The sequence below is a fragment of the Mixophyes fleayi genome, chromosome 6 (genome assembly GCF_038048845.1).
Source record: "Mixophyes fleayi isolate aMixFle1 chromosome 6, aMixFle1.hap1, whole genome shotgun sequence".
Taxonomy (NCBI): Eukaryota; Metazoa; Chordata; class Amphibia; order Anura; family Limnodynastidae; genus Mixophyes; species Mixophyes fleayi.
Window position 1 is genome coordinate 3,493,888 of NC_134407.1, and position 18,971 is coordinate 3,512,858.

The window sequence follows — 18,971 nt, forward strand, 5'->3', positions numbered from 1 at the left end:
CAGCCAGGAAGCATTGTACAGACACATAACAATCTCCCCCTTTATATTCTTTGTGTTCAAAATGTATCTAAACGCTCTCTCCCGCAACCACACAACAATACACGTCCTGGTACAAAGCCACAATACTAATGGTAGATTAGTACATAGATGTGTCTCCATCAATGTATAAACCCCTGTTCAGGGTCTATTTGAAATTAAATATACAAATGCAAAGAAAATGTTATCAACTACTTTTCTCTCTCTTTATCACTTAGTTATGATCCCAAAATAAAGACCAACTTTTATATAAATGTAAAATGATGTATATAAAAAATGTGACATTATTTCACATTGTGTATTCATGTGTGTTCTCTTTTCCCTCCCTCCTTCCATGTACCCCATCCCTAAGGTGAAATATCATATAACGATAACATTCATTCTTATTCATTTTATGACTCTCCCACACATCCTTTCCTGACAGATTCTTGTCCCTTTCAATTTATTTCATAAAGCACTTTATAGACTTCCTACAGTGGAGGCAGCCATCTTGTAGACTGAACCAATATTAAGAGACTGCAGCCTATCCAGTCACTAGGAGCCAGTGACATCACTGAGAATGCAGCCTATCCAGTCACTAGGAACCAGTGACATCACTGAGAGTGCAGCCTATCCAGTCACTAGGAACCAGTGACATCACTGAGAGTGCAGCCTATCCAGTCACTAGGAACCAGTGACATCACTGAGAGTGCAGCCTATCCAGTCACTAGGAACCAGTGACATCACTGAGATTGGAGCCTATCCAGTCACTAGGGAACAAGTGACATCACTGAGAATGCAGCCTATCCATTCACTAGGAACCAGTGACATCACTGAGAATACAGCCTATCCAGTCACTAGGAACCAGTGACATCACTGAGAGTGCAGCCTATCCAGTCACTAGGAACCATAGACATCACTAAGAGTGCAGCCTATCCAGTCACTAGGAACCAGTGACATTAGTGAGAATGCAGCCTATCCAGTCACTAGGAACCAGTGACATCACTGAGAATGCAGCCTATCCAATCACTAGGAACCAGTGACATCACTGAGAGTGCAGCCTATCTAGTCACTAGGAACCAGTGACATCACTGAGAGTGCAGCCTATCCAGTCACTAGGAACCAGTGACATCACTGAGAATGCAGCCTATCCAGTCACTAGGAACCAGTGACATCACTGAGAGTGCAGCCTATCCATTCACTAGAAAAAACTGACACCATTCGCTGCAGCTCATGCAGGCGAGTTGCTTAGGACATGTATAATGGCACAAAGCAGCCAATCCGCTTGCAACTGGAATACTTGGGATTTGACACGGATTGCTCCTTACATGAAGCCGTCTTGTGCTTCTGTGTGATATTATCCTTAGTTACTCTACAAGTAGCAATGTTTGTAAAACTCTCTCTGATCTGTAATGTAACAGACATGAACAACTTGTGGAAGAACGTGGCACTATGACCTCCTCATTATTTCACCTTGTACATCAATCACAGGCGTCAGAATGTAAATGTGTCTGGCACACTCCCATCCACCTGAGCGAGACATCTGTTGCTGGAACATTACTGGGTACCTGCTGCTTGGCAGCTTCCCCGGCCTGTAAGAAGGTCACTTTCAGTGCTATTCACACACCGGCCTCCTGGTCAGACTGCTGTTATCTGCTGATGAAGGATCACATGAGCACCTGGCGTGGTGATTGGCAGAGCATGCTGGTACATGAGGTGCAGCCGGTGCTGGCAGACATAGGTTTCAAGCCTCCGCTGTATTGCAATAGGACGGTTGACAGCTTAAATATAAATAAATGGTTCCCAGTACGGTGGTAAATAAGTTCTGGATTTATATATAGACGGCCGGTGCTCAGTGCTGTGTAATATGCTGGCACTACACAAAGGATGATAATAGTAATTATAAACAAATCTGATACTGAAACATTTATAATAAAAGCAATTATTAGACCTGTTCTTGTCCTGTTTAAACGTTATCACCCAGTATAAAGGGTTCTACCACTAGTCCGAGATCCACTAAAGGTTACATGTAACTTTATTATCCATTGGTGAAGTCTGTAGGGATCCACCAGATCGTACCAATGTTATGTCTGTAGGGATCCACCAGATCGTACCAATGTTATGTCTGTAGGGGGCCACCAGATCGTACCAATGTTATGTCTGTCGGGATCCACAAGATCGTACCAATGTTATGTCTGTAGCGGGCCACCAGATCGTACAAATGTTATGTCTGTAGGGAGCCACCATATCGTACCAATGTTATGTCTGTAGGGATCCACCAGATCATACCAATGTTATGTCTGTAGGGAGCCACCAGATCGTACCAATGTTATGTCTGTCGGGATCCACAAGATCGTACCAATGTTATGTCTGTATGGGGCCACCAGATCGTACCAATGTTATGTCTGTAGGGGGCCACCAGATCGTACCAATGTTATGTCTGTAGGGATCCACCAGATCGTACCAATGTTATGTCTGTAGGGGGCCACCAGATCGTACCAATGTTATGTCTGTAGGGAGCCACCAGATCGTACCAATGTTATGTCTGTCGGGATCCACAAGATCGTACCAATGTTATGTCTGTATGGGGCCACCAGATCGTACCAATGTTATGTCTGTAGGGGGCCACCAGATCGTACCAATGTTATGTCTGTAGGGATCCACCAGATCGTACCAATGTTATGTCTGTAGGGGGCCACCAGATCGTACCAATGTTATGTCTGTAGGGATCCACCAGATCATACCAATGTTATGTCTGTAGGGAGCCACCAGATCGTACCAATGTTATGTCTGTAGGGGGCCACCAGATCGTACCAATGTTATGTCTGTAGGGAGCCACCAGATCGTACCAATGTTATGTCTGTAGGAAACCACCAGATCGTACCGATGTTATGTCTGTAGGGAGCCAGCAGATTGTACTAATGTTATATCTGTAGGGAGCCACCAGATTGTACCAATGTTATGTCTATAGGGAGTTACCAGATCGTACCAATGTTATTAGTTGGGATGAAGCAATAAAGAGCTAGGAAGGGGCAGCGCCTTCAATTAATTAGCTTCCTCTCCTGACAATAAAAGCAAATGTACATAAAAATAAGATTCTCTCTGCAAAGCACTTTTTGCATGTTTTGCTAATTATTTCAACATGTAATCTAAGTAAACCTGATTCTGTAAAGGAAAGGAAGACATGCATTAAGGTAAGGGAAGGGTTATTCAGGGTAAGAGGAGTAACACACCGGAAAGGTTTGATTCTCCCTTCACAGAATACAACATACAGTATTAAATGAATGTTATTTGTGAATATACTGATTCAGGTAACAATGAAAGCTATATCAATTAGTTTGCTGCCAACTCTATACCAGCCACATTGGCGTCATTAGTCTGGATGGCTTTTCTATTTTTCCTTCGGAATACAAACAATAACACAAAAAAAATGATAATATATGAATATATCATAGACTGTGACACACAGGATTCTGCCCCATGTAAAACCACTGTCAAATGAGCCAAAATGAGTCCCTACTTTCACACAGACAACGGAGGGAAAGGGAATTGTTAGTGAACATAACAGAAACAATCTGCATTGTATTCCGCTCGTAGATGAAAGTCCCGGAGCCAAATGAGCGAAGTTCACAGGACCGGGCGAATCTGAACAGTAAAACAGGTCTGAGCCTTTCAAACACAACTGTGGAGTTAATGGAATGAAATTGTCCATTATCTAAGTATTTGCAATGGATTTGTTTCATTCAGGGGAACATACAAATGCATTTGTAAAAGGACGGAGCCTTTCAGAAAGTATATTTTCATTTACAGCAAAAGTGGTGAATTAGTTGCTGCATTTTTGTTGCTACGACCTACTCTCCAGCGGTACGAGCGCCTGTTCTCTCTCGCTGCCCCCAGTTAATCAACCCTCCCTTTAAAGCAACGGAGTGCTCGCTAAATACAGTTATTACCCCCTCTCAGCACAGCAGAAAGCTCTAGGAGGGAGACAATGAAATTGTAGAGGAGCATAAAGTCCCAAAGCCGAAATAAAAAATACCAGGATGATTTTAGTTGCAAAGAAACAGAAGATCATTACAGCACAGGGCTGAAAGAGCGGGATCACTATGTATCAATATGAAAATACACTAAACCAATCGTCTCCTTCTTCATCCTATTCCGATTATTGGGGTACATTGCCTGCAACTGTTATAGCACCGAGAAGTGGCCAATTAAAAGCTAACTGCATTGATTCCACCGCAGGTTATGCACAGAAGACCTATAAAGCCTACAGACTCACTGCAATCTCTGTGCTTCAATGGTGTCGCTAGTTCTTAGTAAATTGTTTGGCAGAAATACTGACTCAACCCAAAAATGGCGCCTTTACGGCATGCATCGGCGTTAGTGATGATGGGTTAACACCCACTCTGATTATTTCCATTTTGTGTGCTTGGTAAAAGCATAAAACATGCTACAAAAATTAGTTTTAATAACAATTAATGTGTCAGGAAAGTGTAACGTGTAACATTCAATTACTACCGCGTTTTGATCATTACAGAATCGTGGGCATGTGGACATAAGAGGAAATCTTATACCAGCCCACCGCAAAATTTTCAACCCAATCCTCATTAATACTTCCCAGTAACAATGTGGCAAACCTTCCATACTAGTCATTAATTATTATTATTCTTATTATGATTTACTGGTAACTTGAATTCTCTGCTGACATGTTATTTCTGTACCCTGAAGCTGCACCCAACAAATAAAATGGGACACGGAACAGAGAATAAGCCCAAACCACGGATGTTAATATTTAGTGTCACATGAACCACAGATGTAAGATGCTATGTATTTATATTATTGTCAGTAAATTTACTGACACTCGGCGGTCCGTCAGACTGCGCTCAGGCACAGTGGCGTATAATCTCCTGGGTCTCGTTAATGTGGCCTTTTATAACCAACGCACCAGACATTCTACAAAGCAGCTCAATGGAGTCAATAACGAAACACAGAACATCGTTAGCAGAACTACATAACTATGTACCGTGTTCAGGAGATTAATCGCCCATTAGTGTACACAGTTCGGTTGCTACGGTGAGGGAGTAAATTGTCCCTTTTTACAGGTAATAAGTAAGAAATACAAACAGTCATCTCCGTACAGGTGAAATCACACAGCACATTATTATGGAGACGATGGGACCTGCCATTAATAAGCAGAACCCATTACTGGTACTCACCGATGTCATATGCCAGGAAGTCGGCAGAAAAGCATTTGGCACCGTTGCTTAGAGAGGTGTCGTTATGAGTGTTACCCCCAAATACCAGCATGGCCCCGCTGATCAGCACGGCGGAGTGCAGGTACCGGGACAGGCCGCTCTCCTTCAGGATCATCCTGGAATACACAGAGAACAGTCAGTCTCACATACATCGCATGCTTGTAAATACACAGAACAGTCTAACATACATAGCACGCTTATAAACACACAGAACAGTCTAACATACATAGCACGCTTGTAAATACACAGAACAGACTCACATACATCGCATGCTTATAAACACACAGAACAGTCAGTCTCACATACATAGCACGCTTGTAAATACACAGAACAGACTCACATACATCGCATGCTTATAAACACACAGAACAGTCTCACATACATCGCATGCTTGTAAATACACAGAACAGTCTAACATACATAGCACGCTTGTAAATACACAGAACAGTCTAACATACATAGCACGCTTGTAAATACACAGAACAGTCTCACATACATCGCATGCTTGTAAATACACAGAACAGTCTAACATACATAGCACGCTTGTAAATACACAGAACAGTCTAACATACATAGCACGCTTGTAAATACACAGAACAGTCTCACATACATAGCACGCTTGTAAATACACAGAACAGACTCACATACATAGCATGCTTATAAACACACAGAACAGTCTCACATACATCGCATGCTTATAAACACACAGAACAGTCTCACATACATCGCATGCTTATAAATACACAGAACAGTCTCACATACATAGCACGCTTATAAACACACAGAACAGACTCACATACATAGCACGCTTATAAACACACAGAACAGTCTCACATACATAGCACGCTTGTAAATACACAGAACAGACTCACATACATCGCATGCTTATAAATACACAGAACAGTCTCACATACATAGCACGCTTGTAAATACACAGAACAGTCTCACATACATAGCATGCTTATAAATACACAGAACAGTCTCACATACATAGCACGCTTGTAAATACACAGAACAGTCTCACATACATCGCATGCTTATAAATACACAGAACAGTCTCACATACATAGCACGCTTGTAAATACACAAAACAGTCTCACATACATAGCACACTTATAAACACACAGAACAGACTCACATACATAGCACGCTTGTAAATACACAAAACAGTCTCACATACATAGCACACTTATAAACACACAGAACAGACTCACATACATAGCACGCTTATAAACACACAGAACAGACTTACATACATCGCATGCTTATAAATACACAGAACAGACTCACATACATCGCATGCTTATAAATACACAGAACAGTCTCACATACATAGCACGCTTGTAAATACACAGAACAGTCTCACATACATAGCACGCTTGTAAATACACAAAACATTCCCACATACATTGCACGCTTGTAAATACACAGAACAGACTCACATACATCGCATGCTTATAAACACACAGAACAGACTCACATACATAGCACGCTTGTAAATACACAAAACAGTCTCACATACATAGCAAGCTTGTAAATACACAGAACAGACTCACATACATAGCAAGCTTGTAAATACACAGAACAATCTCACATACATAGCACGCTTATAAACACACAGAACAGTCTCACATACATCGCATGCTTATAAATACACAGAACAGTCTCACATACATAGCACGCTTGTAAATACACAGAACAGTCTCACATACATAGCATGCTTATAAATACACAGAACAGTCTCACATACATAGCACGCTTGTAAATACACAGAACAGTCTCACATACATCGCATGCTTGTAAATACACAGAACAGTCTCACATACATAGCACGCTTGTAAATACACAGAACAGTCTCACATACATAGCACGCTTGTAAATACACAGAACAGTCTCACATACATCGCATGCTTATAAATACACAGAACAGTCTCACATACATAGCACGCTTGTAAATACACAGAACAGACTCACATACATAGCACGCTTGTAAATACACAGAACAGACTCACATACATAGCACGCTTGTAAATACACAGAACAGACTCACATACATAGCACGCTTGTAAATACACAGAACAGACTCACATACATAGCACGCTTGTAAATACACAGAACAGACTCACATACATAGCACACTATGACTCCACGGTTATGATGTAATGTGCCAGGTCAGGTAGGGGCCACAGTTTACAAACGTTGATGTGGGAGCCCAAACACCTGGGGGTAAATGTATCAAGCTGAGAGTTTTCCGGCGGGTTTGAAATACCAATCAGATTCTAGCTATCATTTATTAACTGCATTCTACAAAAAGACAGCTACAATCTGATTGGTTGCTATAGGCAACATCTCCACTTTTCAAACCCGCCGGCAAACTCTCAGCTTGATACATTTACCCCCTGATCTCTAACTTATAAGTGAAAACGTTTGAGGTGATGCGGCTGTGACTGGACAGGACAATCAGAGCAGCAGCTGCCTTATAGCTACTAACACGCGGTGTAGTATCAGGACGTCCCATCATTTCATGTCACTATACTGCATGCAGCAGAATTGATGATGATTTATAATATAAGACAGACTGGAGGAATATTGTATTGAATGGTAGATAGCCGTGTACAGTATAAGGGACAACACAGGAACCAGCGCACAGAACCAGACTCCCGCAATGGATCACGCTCAGCCCCCTCCTCTCCGATAACAGGGAAAGCAGGAAAGGTCACAACATAGACAGATACAAATATGAAGAATCAATATGGCTTACAGCGAGTGTAATAAATGGGTGACTTCTCACATTAAAGGGCAAAGCACCGTAGGCCGGAGCTGCTCTTTCGGGGATAATATATTTGCTTAATCCTTACCCCGTGGTGGTCATACATTACATAGATCTTTATGAATAAACATCCAGTACGGGAACTATACTGAGTACTGGAGGAAATGTATCAAATACTGATCTTATTACATTAATATATCGCTGTCATATGCTCTTTTAGGTACAATGATGGCTATTACTTATTACTCAGCGTAGACGCAGCTAATGTACAGTCCATAGTTCTAATACAGAGATTACAGGATCTGCCTTCCCTTGGACTATATATAGAATTAATAATAATCCTTACAGCAAAATAACGCAGTTTACTTGTTCACTATATAATATCACAAATGTGAAGAAGCTATTCATTAGTGTGCAGTTGGTTAAACTTTACAGCATAGTCTGATTAATATATATATATAATCTGAAATATTATAGAAGGAACAAATGGAAAAGGGTATTATAACGCTATAAGAAATCCGTTCTACTTTTTGACACATCACCTTTAATGCTCGGAGAAGTAACTTAATATTATTAACTTTAAAATCAGATTTTGTGTTTACGGAAAATAAACAGAAAGTTATCCATCCGTGTTGCCAAGTTGCCACCAGCTAATGGCATTTAAATCGCAAAGTGCGCGGTCACCGCAAACGCATACATTTCCTAACATTTCCAACACGTCAGCCCCCGCAGCCAGCCCGGTCAGGTGGAGGCGTCAGCGCCGCTCCGGGCACCAATTAAACCACTGAGAGAGAAAGTTCCCAGAGATGGAGCTTAATCGTCAAACAGCTCAGAGGCGCTGGGAAGGGAAAGGTCAGTGTGAGCTCTGGACACTCCGCTCGTTGCTCGTCCTATTAGGAGCAGTGTCGGATCAGCAGCATAGATGCAGTATTACTCCACAAGCTGCTGTACACTGTATACACTATTCAAACACCTGCTTGCAAAGACAAATATCAGATGTTTCAATGCTTTCATAATTAACCCCTCGCTGGCCGAGCACGGAGCGAAAACATCACATCGCCCCTTCCACCTGAGCTGTGGTCGCTGCAGATTAAATGGATGTGAAAATAAAGATCATTGCTCTCTAAAGTGAATGCAATGTCAGTACACACGAGCAATTTCCTGAACGGTGGATGGAGCATGAACACAACACACAGCGTTCACGGTTGCACAAGCACTGCGGGAAACACGCATTTTACACTTTCATAAAATGATCTTTAATGAGTTTAACTGCACAGTTCTAACCTTGACCCAAAATTAGCAACATGCATTGTCTACCATAAAACCCTTGTTCCCAATTATCAAAACCGCAAGTATTCCTGGGGGTCGGGAGAAACTACCCCCCTGGTGGCTTCTGCAGTCCCATGATGTTCTACTGCTGAATGACAAGTCCTGTACATGCTGATAATTGACTGACTGAAACAATGTATCAATCGGCGTCACCAGCAGGACTTTACTTTCAGAATTCCAGGCTGCGGGCCCTGGAGAACCATGGGATTGCAGATGCTGCATGGAAAACCTACAGATTTTCTATTTGGGGGGCAAGAAGTTTGATTGCATAAATAAACTTGCATGGAAGGTTAAAGACCACAGAATTGTATCTACTTCTGAACAAGGTTCCCCTCTCGTAATGGAACCTATAAGCTAAAGCCTTCGGTGGAATGTATCGAAATATTTAAAGCAGGAACTCTACAAAATTCAGGATGTAATGTATCCACTCTCCTGTGGTTTCATGTACACAATGGGGGCAACAAGGGCTGTATCCAGCGAACCCCTCCAATTGATAGCAATGGTATTGTTCATTAATTCACTAGGGGGCGCTGTGGTTGTGGAAGGAATTTTCAATAACAGAAGACATCTAGGATAACCAGCATTCATATTCTATATTACGCAACAGAGCAACGACAGAGGCGGAAAGTGAATAAGGGTCACCACCGTCAATTCCCCTCTCGTCAGAAGGATTTTAATCCAGCAACCTCTTGCTTTTACTCTTAGTCTAGTTGTATGCTGGTATGAACCCCAGTCCTGTATGTATTGTGCACATCGGGGAATACTCACCAGGTCTTGGTATTGACTTCATATCGGTACAGATCATCCACGAGGCCGTACTTATTGCCTGGCAAAGCCTTGTATCCCCCGTGCACGTATGCAGATTTTGTAATGGGGTCGTAGACACTGGTGTGTCCGTACCCTCCTTGCACTATGGCCCCCCGCGTCTCAGGAACCAGCCACGTGTTGGACCCTGGAAATAAACAGCGGAATGTTCAGAAAGAAAACCGGCAACATTCAGTAATCAGTTATTGACCAAGAGGTGATAGTATGAGGCTCATACAGTAATTAGCCAAGTACAAAGACATCAGATATTTTCAAGTATATTATTCAGCTTAATAAACAAAAACAAATTTGTGCACCTTCAAACGAGCACTTAAAACTCATCTGTTCCTCAAGGCATTCAGCCCTTACACCTAACCTTCTCTCCTGATCTCCTCTCATCTCGTCCCGCTACTCCCTCCTCTTGCAATTGTGCCTCCTGTCTGTTTGCCCTCCCTTTAGAATGTAAGCTCTTATGAGCAGGGTCCTCTTCCCTCCTGTCTCTCTACCATATTCTTCTCCTCCGACTCCACTGTGCGAGCTATGTTTGGAGCTATAGAAGTACTGGTATTCTGTATTCACTGCTCTGTACTGTACTACCCTGTATGGTCCACTGTCTGTTTTCTGTACGGTGCTGCGGAAATTTTGTGGCGCCCAATAAATATTAATAATAATACCAATAATAATAATAATGCTGGTTACACACAGGGATTTCACAACTGGCTCAGTGAGTAGGATCATCCCATCTGAAGATGAGCTAGGTGGATGTTTAACAAAAGAATGACATAATATACATTAATTTTAAACTTGTAGCCTTATTGCCTTCTGACCATAGTCAGAATCCACAGCAATCAGTGCTGATGTTGCATCCTATGAGTGATTACTTTGCGGTATGAAGATGATCGGAATTTCTTGTCCTGCTGTATAGAGGGGAGGTTCCAGGTCAGCGGACACAAGGAGATACTGATGAGATGTGACCGATGGAAACGGACGCTTGTGTCTTAGGCCTGGAACAGGAAAACTCACAGATGACGGAAACCGGTGACAATGTTTAATGTTGACCCACAAACACCGAAATATCTACCTAGTTCATGTTACTGGGAGATTGTGCTCACTGATCCAACTGCACCTTGACCATGTGACTAAATGTTTATAAAACAAAGAGCAAGCGGAAAATGTCCTTATCTAACCAATCACTGAGGGGTCTTTAGGCAGATTGAGGCAGCATCAGGCAACAAGACTTAAGGGGCAGCAAAATTGTAGGTGAATTAAATAACATAATGCTACTTTTCTGGCATCAAAATACAAATGTTGCTGCCCTGGATCAAATACAGGCTCGTTTATGATCCGTAGCTGCGACTGCGCCTCATTGTCCACGAAGCGCACGTCAAGGTTCTCACTCACTGCCTCAGTTTACTTGATATACTACTTGGTTTGTCCTCAGTTACGTCTCACATTAATCATGAGAGTGATGGCACATCAGGACTGTCTTAATTACACGTGACATTATTTTCTTTACATTGAGTGCAGTGCTGATAGACCGACGCGGTACTCCTCCTGTACGACACTAAGGGCTAGATTTACTAAGCGGCGGGTTTGAAAAAGTGGGGATGTTGCCTATAGCAACAAATCAGATTCTAGCTGTCATTTATTTAGTACCTTCTACAAAATGACAGCTAGAATCTGATTGGTTGCTATAGGCAACATCCCCACTTTTTCAAACCGGCAGCTTAGTAAATCTAGCCCTAAATGTCTCCCATTTACAGTATATGAGCAGCCGTCTCCATCAGCTCAGAGGTGATGGGAAAATCAAGCCCTTTAATGGGGAGGAAAGCGACGTGCGCACTTCTGTAAGGCAGTAACTCCATCCATTATCTCTTTTAAATAATCTTACTCAGAAAAACTAAATCTTATGCCCCTAATCCAACACTAACTCCCCAACTCCTTCTGATGACAATATGTTATTTTATAGCGTACAAATAACTTTGCATAAGGGACAAGAAGATGTAATTTCAGCAAGCAGGGAAGGATAACGGTATGGACAGCACATGTCACCAGATCTCCGGAGCTCCAGGACGCTGGACAGATAGTCACTTATCTTTAACTTATAAAATATATATATCATATCAATGGTCAGACAGGAAAGATCACACACTTATGAGGTTAATACACATAGAAGCAGAGAGTTACATTTGATAAACTTGTATAGAATCGTTTATCTAGTACATTATAGAAAATTATAGCTAGAATGCGATTAGTTGCTATTGGTAACACCTCCACTATTCCATTTTAGAGGCTTTAGTAAATCTTCTCCGTAGTATTCTGGCAGTAATATCCAGATCAGGGCACACGTGGGTGATTCTCACGGAGTCCTCCCCTATCCTGCGCTTAATCTGCCAACCATCGCGGGGGAGGGGGGCTGCGTAATAATGAAATTGCCTCCGATTCCAATAAATTCCAGGATTGTTACAGCTAAAACTCCAATTAATGTTAGCTTGTTAAAGCTGGGGGCATCCAAGTCATTTATACATAATGTATGGGGCAGGATTAGGACACTGAGCATGAACTGAATTTCTACACTATTAAATGGTGCAGGGAGCTGAACGGGAACGAGAGAACCTCTGTCTACTGGAACAGGGAATATATTAGGAGCACAGCCCTGCAGTGACGTGTTCTATGCCCCGCTCTCTCAGAAGCCCAATATAAGATTTTACAGATATATATATATATATATATATATATTTGTCTATATGACCACAGGCATCAGGTACAGGCTGCAGACACAGTTAAGTTCTTACAGACTAAGACTCCTAGGTTTAACACACACAGGTGAAGATTAGGGTCTACTGAAGTAATCAGGCCAAAGGGAGGGGTTTATGGTATTTAAACCTGTCCTTTTCACTGCAGTACAACCAATGTCAGATAGTGGCCGGTGACTAGGTGGGAGGAGGACTGTCTCCTACCAAGAGGTAGAGTTCGCCTGCTGTCCTCCTAACGGAAAGGGTGCTGTTTATCTGTGAACAATAAAAGCACCGTTTAGTCAGCAAGAAGTTGTTGATGCATGGTGGCTTAGTGGTTAGTACTTCTGCCTCGCAGCACTGGGGTCATATGTGGGTAAACGTGTCTGGATGTAAGGAGGGCAAATGCAATTTATTTTTGCATGCTGAGAAAATGCAGACTTGTGCAAACTTTTAGATGTCCCTAATTGGGACAGTGTGCATGCCAAGAAGGGGGCGTGATCACCATGCACAGGGGTGTGGACATGTCACGTTTGGGTGTGCCTTGCCCTCAGTGCTGAAGGGACACTCATCATCTTCCAACTGGGATAAAAAAGATTGGCACTGTAAGCTCAGATCGGGACCATACCACATTGATCGGTCAGTTGGGAGATATAGTGCATGTACCTAGCACACAAATACTGGGCAGCTATACTTCTAATATCAACCAATATTGTAGCTACTTCATTTAAATGTTATATTAACACTGGAATTTAGAGATGATCTAGGATGCCCCCTTCCCAACTCAATCTGTCCGCACACTGTAAATCCCCCCTTCCCAACTCAATCTGTCCGCACACTGTAAATCCCCCCTTCCCTGCGGAACAAACTGCTTTTGCCAATGTGCTAAATTGTTCCATCTCCTCTGAGGCTCAATGAATCCAAATACAGTAAGTAATCAGAGAAAGGTACACGGACAGGTACGGTAGTAACATTAATAACGGACGCTGCATTAACATGCATAAAGGAAAGAATATTCTTTACAGTATCATTATAAGGAACATTATCATCTCAATATTTTAGTCGTTTGTTCCCCTAAATAATGCACGAAGTGTACTCAGCTAATCTACACAAAGATCGTCCTATCTACCCTGCTAAATAATAATAAATAGTAAACTCAGTCCAAACAATGCACCTCAACAATGTGCAACTACGTCCATTCAGGAAGGAGAAATATTACCTGCAGCATAATGCAGCCAAAATGAGGCTGACCCCCAGAGCTAACACTTCAAGGCCCCGTCACCACCACTTCTGGACCACCGACCTTAATAAATTACAACGATTACATTTTTTTTCACAAAATACCGCCCGTTTGAGCAGCAATAAGGTCTTAAAGAAGTCCTGGAAGTTGGGGGACATGTCTGAAGTTCTTGTGCCGTTTTTTGTATTTGTTAATGTTTTTATTACACGGATAGAGTTGTGTCACTGGATGGACAATAGACATCTATCAGTGCTGAACCAACTGCACCTCCAAGCTGGGGTACATCTCAGGTCGTTTCGTGGTGGCGCAGTGACCGCTGGCTAACTTGGGAATAACGGAGAATTTGCGCTTTCAGCTGCTGACGCTACTTAGGTAACATCCCACTACACAAAATCTCTTTTTTGCCTTTGAATGAGACACGAGAAGTATTCCATTCCTGCACCTGGTCCATATTTAGCAAGAGACCCATTCTGCCCATCAAACGTCTGCACTCCCAGCAGTCGCAGCGCTAACCCATGAAATTGCACCAAAAATAGACACATGATGCTATAAAATGACATTTGTGCCACATGTTGCTTTTTTTCGGATCTCACTGCATCATTTTGATTTAAAAAAAAATTATAATTTTTAAAAAAATTCTCTTTAGTTTAATAACCTATTTTGGTCCTCGTCACTCTTCAGGATTAAATTATAAGCGGTAACTTGTAATAAACGGTCACAGCGGAGGCAGGAAGCCGCTGGACTTCATCCAAACACATTTCCTCATTTATTTTGAATCTCGGAGAAATAAAACTTTTACTAGAGAAGAGTGCGCAGAATTCATAAGAAGTTGTCATCAGCTCCATCCAGAACTAAACCCCACGTTCCTGCTTCCCCCAACTTTCTATACTTTATATTTCTCTGTAAAACAGGTCAGCTGTGCAGAGTTATGCGGAGACACAAAGCGAGAGAGGATTACAGAGTGCGGCTCAGCACAACAAACAGGGGATTCGCTGCCACTTGAATAGCGAGAGGATAAAACTGGCATCACAAGTTGTGCTTTGTCTTTCTTCCTCCGCAGAGCTTTGTACAGACACCAGAGATTTATTCTACTTCAAATCTGTTCTAGTTCAACCAGCCCGAGACACAAAGTGCCCTTCTCTCCACAGAGTGAGGCAGAAAGTTATACGATTACTGGAAACAGACAGTTGCTCCCAATCTAGCCGTAAATCTCCAAAATCTGGCCCCTTGCACCATAGTTGTGGGAAAGCAATAAAAACGTAATCACAAATATTCCTTCCCAAATTCTGCAGAGCACGGTGCCAAAAATAGCAAAATAATGTTTTATTGAGTCACCCACCGCATCCCAGGTTTAGCGTCAAAACTGATGACATGGATCTGGGTAAATCTTAAAGCAGAAATGGTTATTAAATGAACAAGTAACTTATGGAAGATTAAAGCAAATATATAATCCAATCAAATGCCCTCCTCCGCCATTCCCCCCACAAGCTGGGTGAGGGCAGGGTGCCTATCGCTCCCAAGCTAACCGCTAAGCTGGGCATACCTCTGTCTGTAACACCAGCCCCTTGCTATGCCTCAGTGATCGCTACTGGCTTTGAAAGTCTAGCTGTCTAACAGGAGGGCAGTGGTGTGGAGCTATTGGAATACTAGTCAGGCTCATTAGCATATTAGTCACCGTGCTGGCCAGGGTAACACAGCATTATGTTTCCACAACAGGTCATCCTCAAACACAGAAATACAGACTAGTTTTATATTGGTTTTCTCTTTGAAGGTCTTGTTTGCTGTATACTGGATTTATTGCTATATTTCTCAGCATTGTGATCTGACGACTCTTATACCAGAATTCACCTATAGACAAATCCTTATTTCAGGGTTTAATAGAAATCCATTGTAGTTTTATCTGTGATGACCGGTTAACTTTATAATCACTGTCAAAATGTTTGTACTAAAAGAGAAAGATATACAAATTAATATATTATGGATAAAAATATCCCACACTCCCGTATTTTACATATGGGATAATACTGTAAACTATAAGGGTATTGGGAGACTCAGAGAGTAGGCTTATAAAGAAGGAGCTTTATATATTACATGGATATAATTTGTGCATTAAAAGGATATTAAATAAAATACCAAATGTAACTGCAATACGACATTGAAATACATTTGTCTGTACGATGAGAGATATCACAGTAAAAGGTAATTATAATAGTATATAGCCTACACACATTATAATAGGCCTTTATCCCCTCATATACTGAGATATTATATAAATTGGTGCCAGAAAGTGTTAATCAGACATTAGAGGTGGGCAGTCACCTTGAGCCTCTCATTGACACCCTCAGAAGTTTTATGAGGTATTACTAACTGAAACCAAAATACATTTCCCTGTCGACCGACCCAGGGAGAGGAAAGAAGAAAAAGCTTTACGATCCAAGTTAGTAAAAGCCGCCATATAATTCTACCCTCAGGAGATTTATGACGCCGCTGGCAGCCATTAGACGGAGAACAGCAAGAAAGGGCAGCGCCAGCGTCGCTGGTAGCTACGGAGAGGAGCGCTCGCCCGTATATATCACCCTCTCCGCAATTAACCTTCAGCACTCAGACTGAATAAAATATATAAATACATAAGTGATAGTCTGATGTGAGGGAGTTTCCCCTTCGCTGATCGCAGGGATCACTTTCACACTGACTGATGTCATAACCGCGGCTGGGAACGCGGTCAGATCAGGGGCTTTAATGCGTTTGTCTCCGACACACAGAGTGAGCCTGAAATCACCTGTTTAATCCGTTTTTAATGAAAGGGACCAGAACCTCAAAACTTGTGTCCAGCGTAGTCAAGACTGTGGGGCCTGATTCATCAAGAAACGCAAATGCCGATACGAACCGAATTTTGCTCTAAATCTCTCCGCGCATGACCAGGAACGAACTATACACCAAAGAATACAAGTGTATGTAATTCATCTTTGGGCGAAAAGGACCCTTACTACAGCCTACGTTTTCCTGGACAGGTAGGGGTAGGGGCGTATGCTCGTAATCAATGTACAGTTAGGGCGTGCCAAGCTCGAGCGCACGCAGCAGCGTCTGATCCAAACTTTGGGCTTTCTGTTGTATCACTTGCTCCAGCTACAGGTCAGGTGTAAGTGCTGATTACTAGTGATGACGGCTGTGTATACAGCTAGAACATGTGTTTGTAATCAGGAGCAACTGTAACAATGTATTATATGTACAGCAGACATTAATAACATCCTAATACATGTATTGCATGGATAATATTTTTTGGGGTGTTTATTTAATGATTGGTCATTAATGACTATATTATTAACAGGTGCTGATAACTGAATATCTTTTCTCTGTGCGTTCTGCTGGGACATGTCTGTTAGAGCAGGACTAGACTCGTATTCAACAAGAGACGTTTCTTCAGATCAGTTCCTGCGTATGCCCAAATTACGTGCGTTATTTTAATAAACGCACAATTCATTCATCTTGGGTGCCTTAACGAGACAGGTCCTGTATATGCTGGACACATTTGTATGTTATCGCTATGAGCTACCCCCGAGGTGTGTCTGTTACCTCTTCACTTGAACTCTGTGTCCACACCCTACTCACATCACACATGTCCCTGGGCCACGCCCCTGCACTGTGATAGTATACTGCTACATCAGTCAGACTGACAGGAAGCGCTGAGAGGAGACAAAGGGATTATGGGGAACAGAAAAAACAAGGGGCGACTGTTTTACTTGCAGCCACCATCGTAGAAAACCAGAGAAATTCTAATAACGACACCATTTTATTCATTCAACCATTAGAATTTACATTCGAAATTAAAAAGTGAAAATAAAGCTATACAGTGCTGGAGTCCATTTAATAATGTACCCCCTTTTAATCATGGTACTAAAAGTACTACAGTTTTCATTTTCATTCTGCCCATCGCGTCCCTGAAATGATTTTCTTTTAATGTAATAACTAAGAATTGAGACATTAGTGGATTGCTCAGGATACGTGTGAGAGGTCAATGTGAGTCCAATATGGCTGCTACGCCATTCAGATAGCGGCTTAAAATAAAATGTAGCTGCAAAAAAAAAAAATGTTATGTAAAATAATCGACGTGACCCTTAGAAAGTGAGATTATCAATCCTATATATTGCAGTATTTACAGAACGGGTGGGGTTGGTGGCAGTCACTTCCCACAGCAGTCGCCATCGATCCTCGTCGGAAAGGAGCCCTTCATGTCGGGATAAGTGTTGTCGTGGTGGTCAGCATCAATATACTGACTACCACCGTACTGAACAGTCCCAAATGTCTAAATCCTTACCTCCTACAATCAGGCTCTCGATGCACTAATAGTAATACAGTGTCGTACAATTGTTTCACCGCCCTGCAAACCCCAAAGTAATGATGCGATTTATGTCTGGAGCTTACTCAATGTCAATCTGAGGTCAATAGTAAATGGTGAATCACAATTATTGGTTGTTTTGGGAGAGATGGTCATAAATTCGTCAGCCTTAGGTCACCAGCAGATCTTCATCCGTTGTGGAACTAACAGTCCCAGCATGCATTCATTTCTTTAAAAAAACAAAAGTATGGAGGTAAATTAGACTATAAAATTTCAGCATCACCTCTCTGCGGCCCGGAGTTTATTTAGGGACTGGAGCAGCGTTGTTAGGACACATTCTTGGAAGAAACGTGAATAAATTCCCCTGAAATCACCGTTTCACCTTTAAGTGCAAGCGATGATTGTAATCCCAGCAGACAAGACTTCTGAGCAATTACCACCTTGATCTTTTCACAGATAATGAGGGGTGACAAGGTGCACACGGACATGA

General features: G+C 42.0%; 1 protein-coding gene across 3 annotated transcripts in view; it reads right to left on the bottom strand.

The window, feature by feature from the left end:
* Window positions 1–18,971, bottom strand: part of ATRNL1 (attractin like 1) — a 489,225-nt gene that overhangs the window by 376,848 nt on the left and 93,406 nt on the right. For all 3 annotated transcript variants that reach the window (XM_075215604.1, XM_075215603.1, XM_075215602.1), the window contains 2 exons: window positions 10,135–10,318; window positions 5,229–5,383 (listed from right to left, as the gene is read on the bottom strand). In XM_075215604.1, the coding sequence (XP_075071705.1) occupies window positions 5,229–5,383; window positions 10,135–10,318 (339 nt within the window). The remainder of the gene's footprint in view (window positions 1–5,228; window positions 5,384–10,134; window positions 10,319–18,971) is intronic.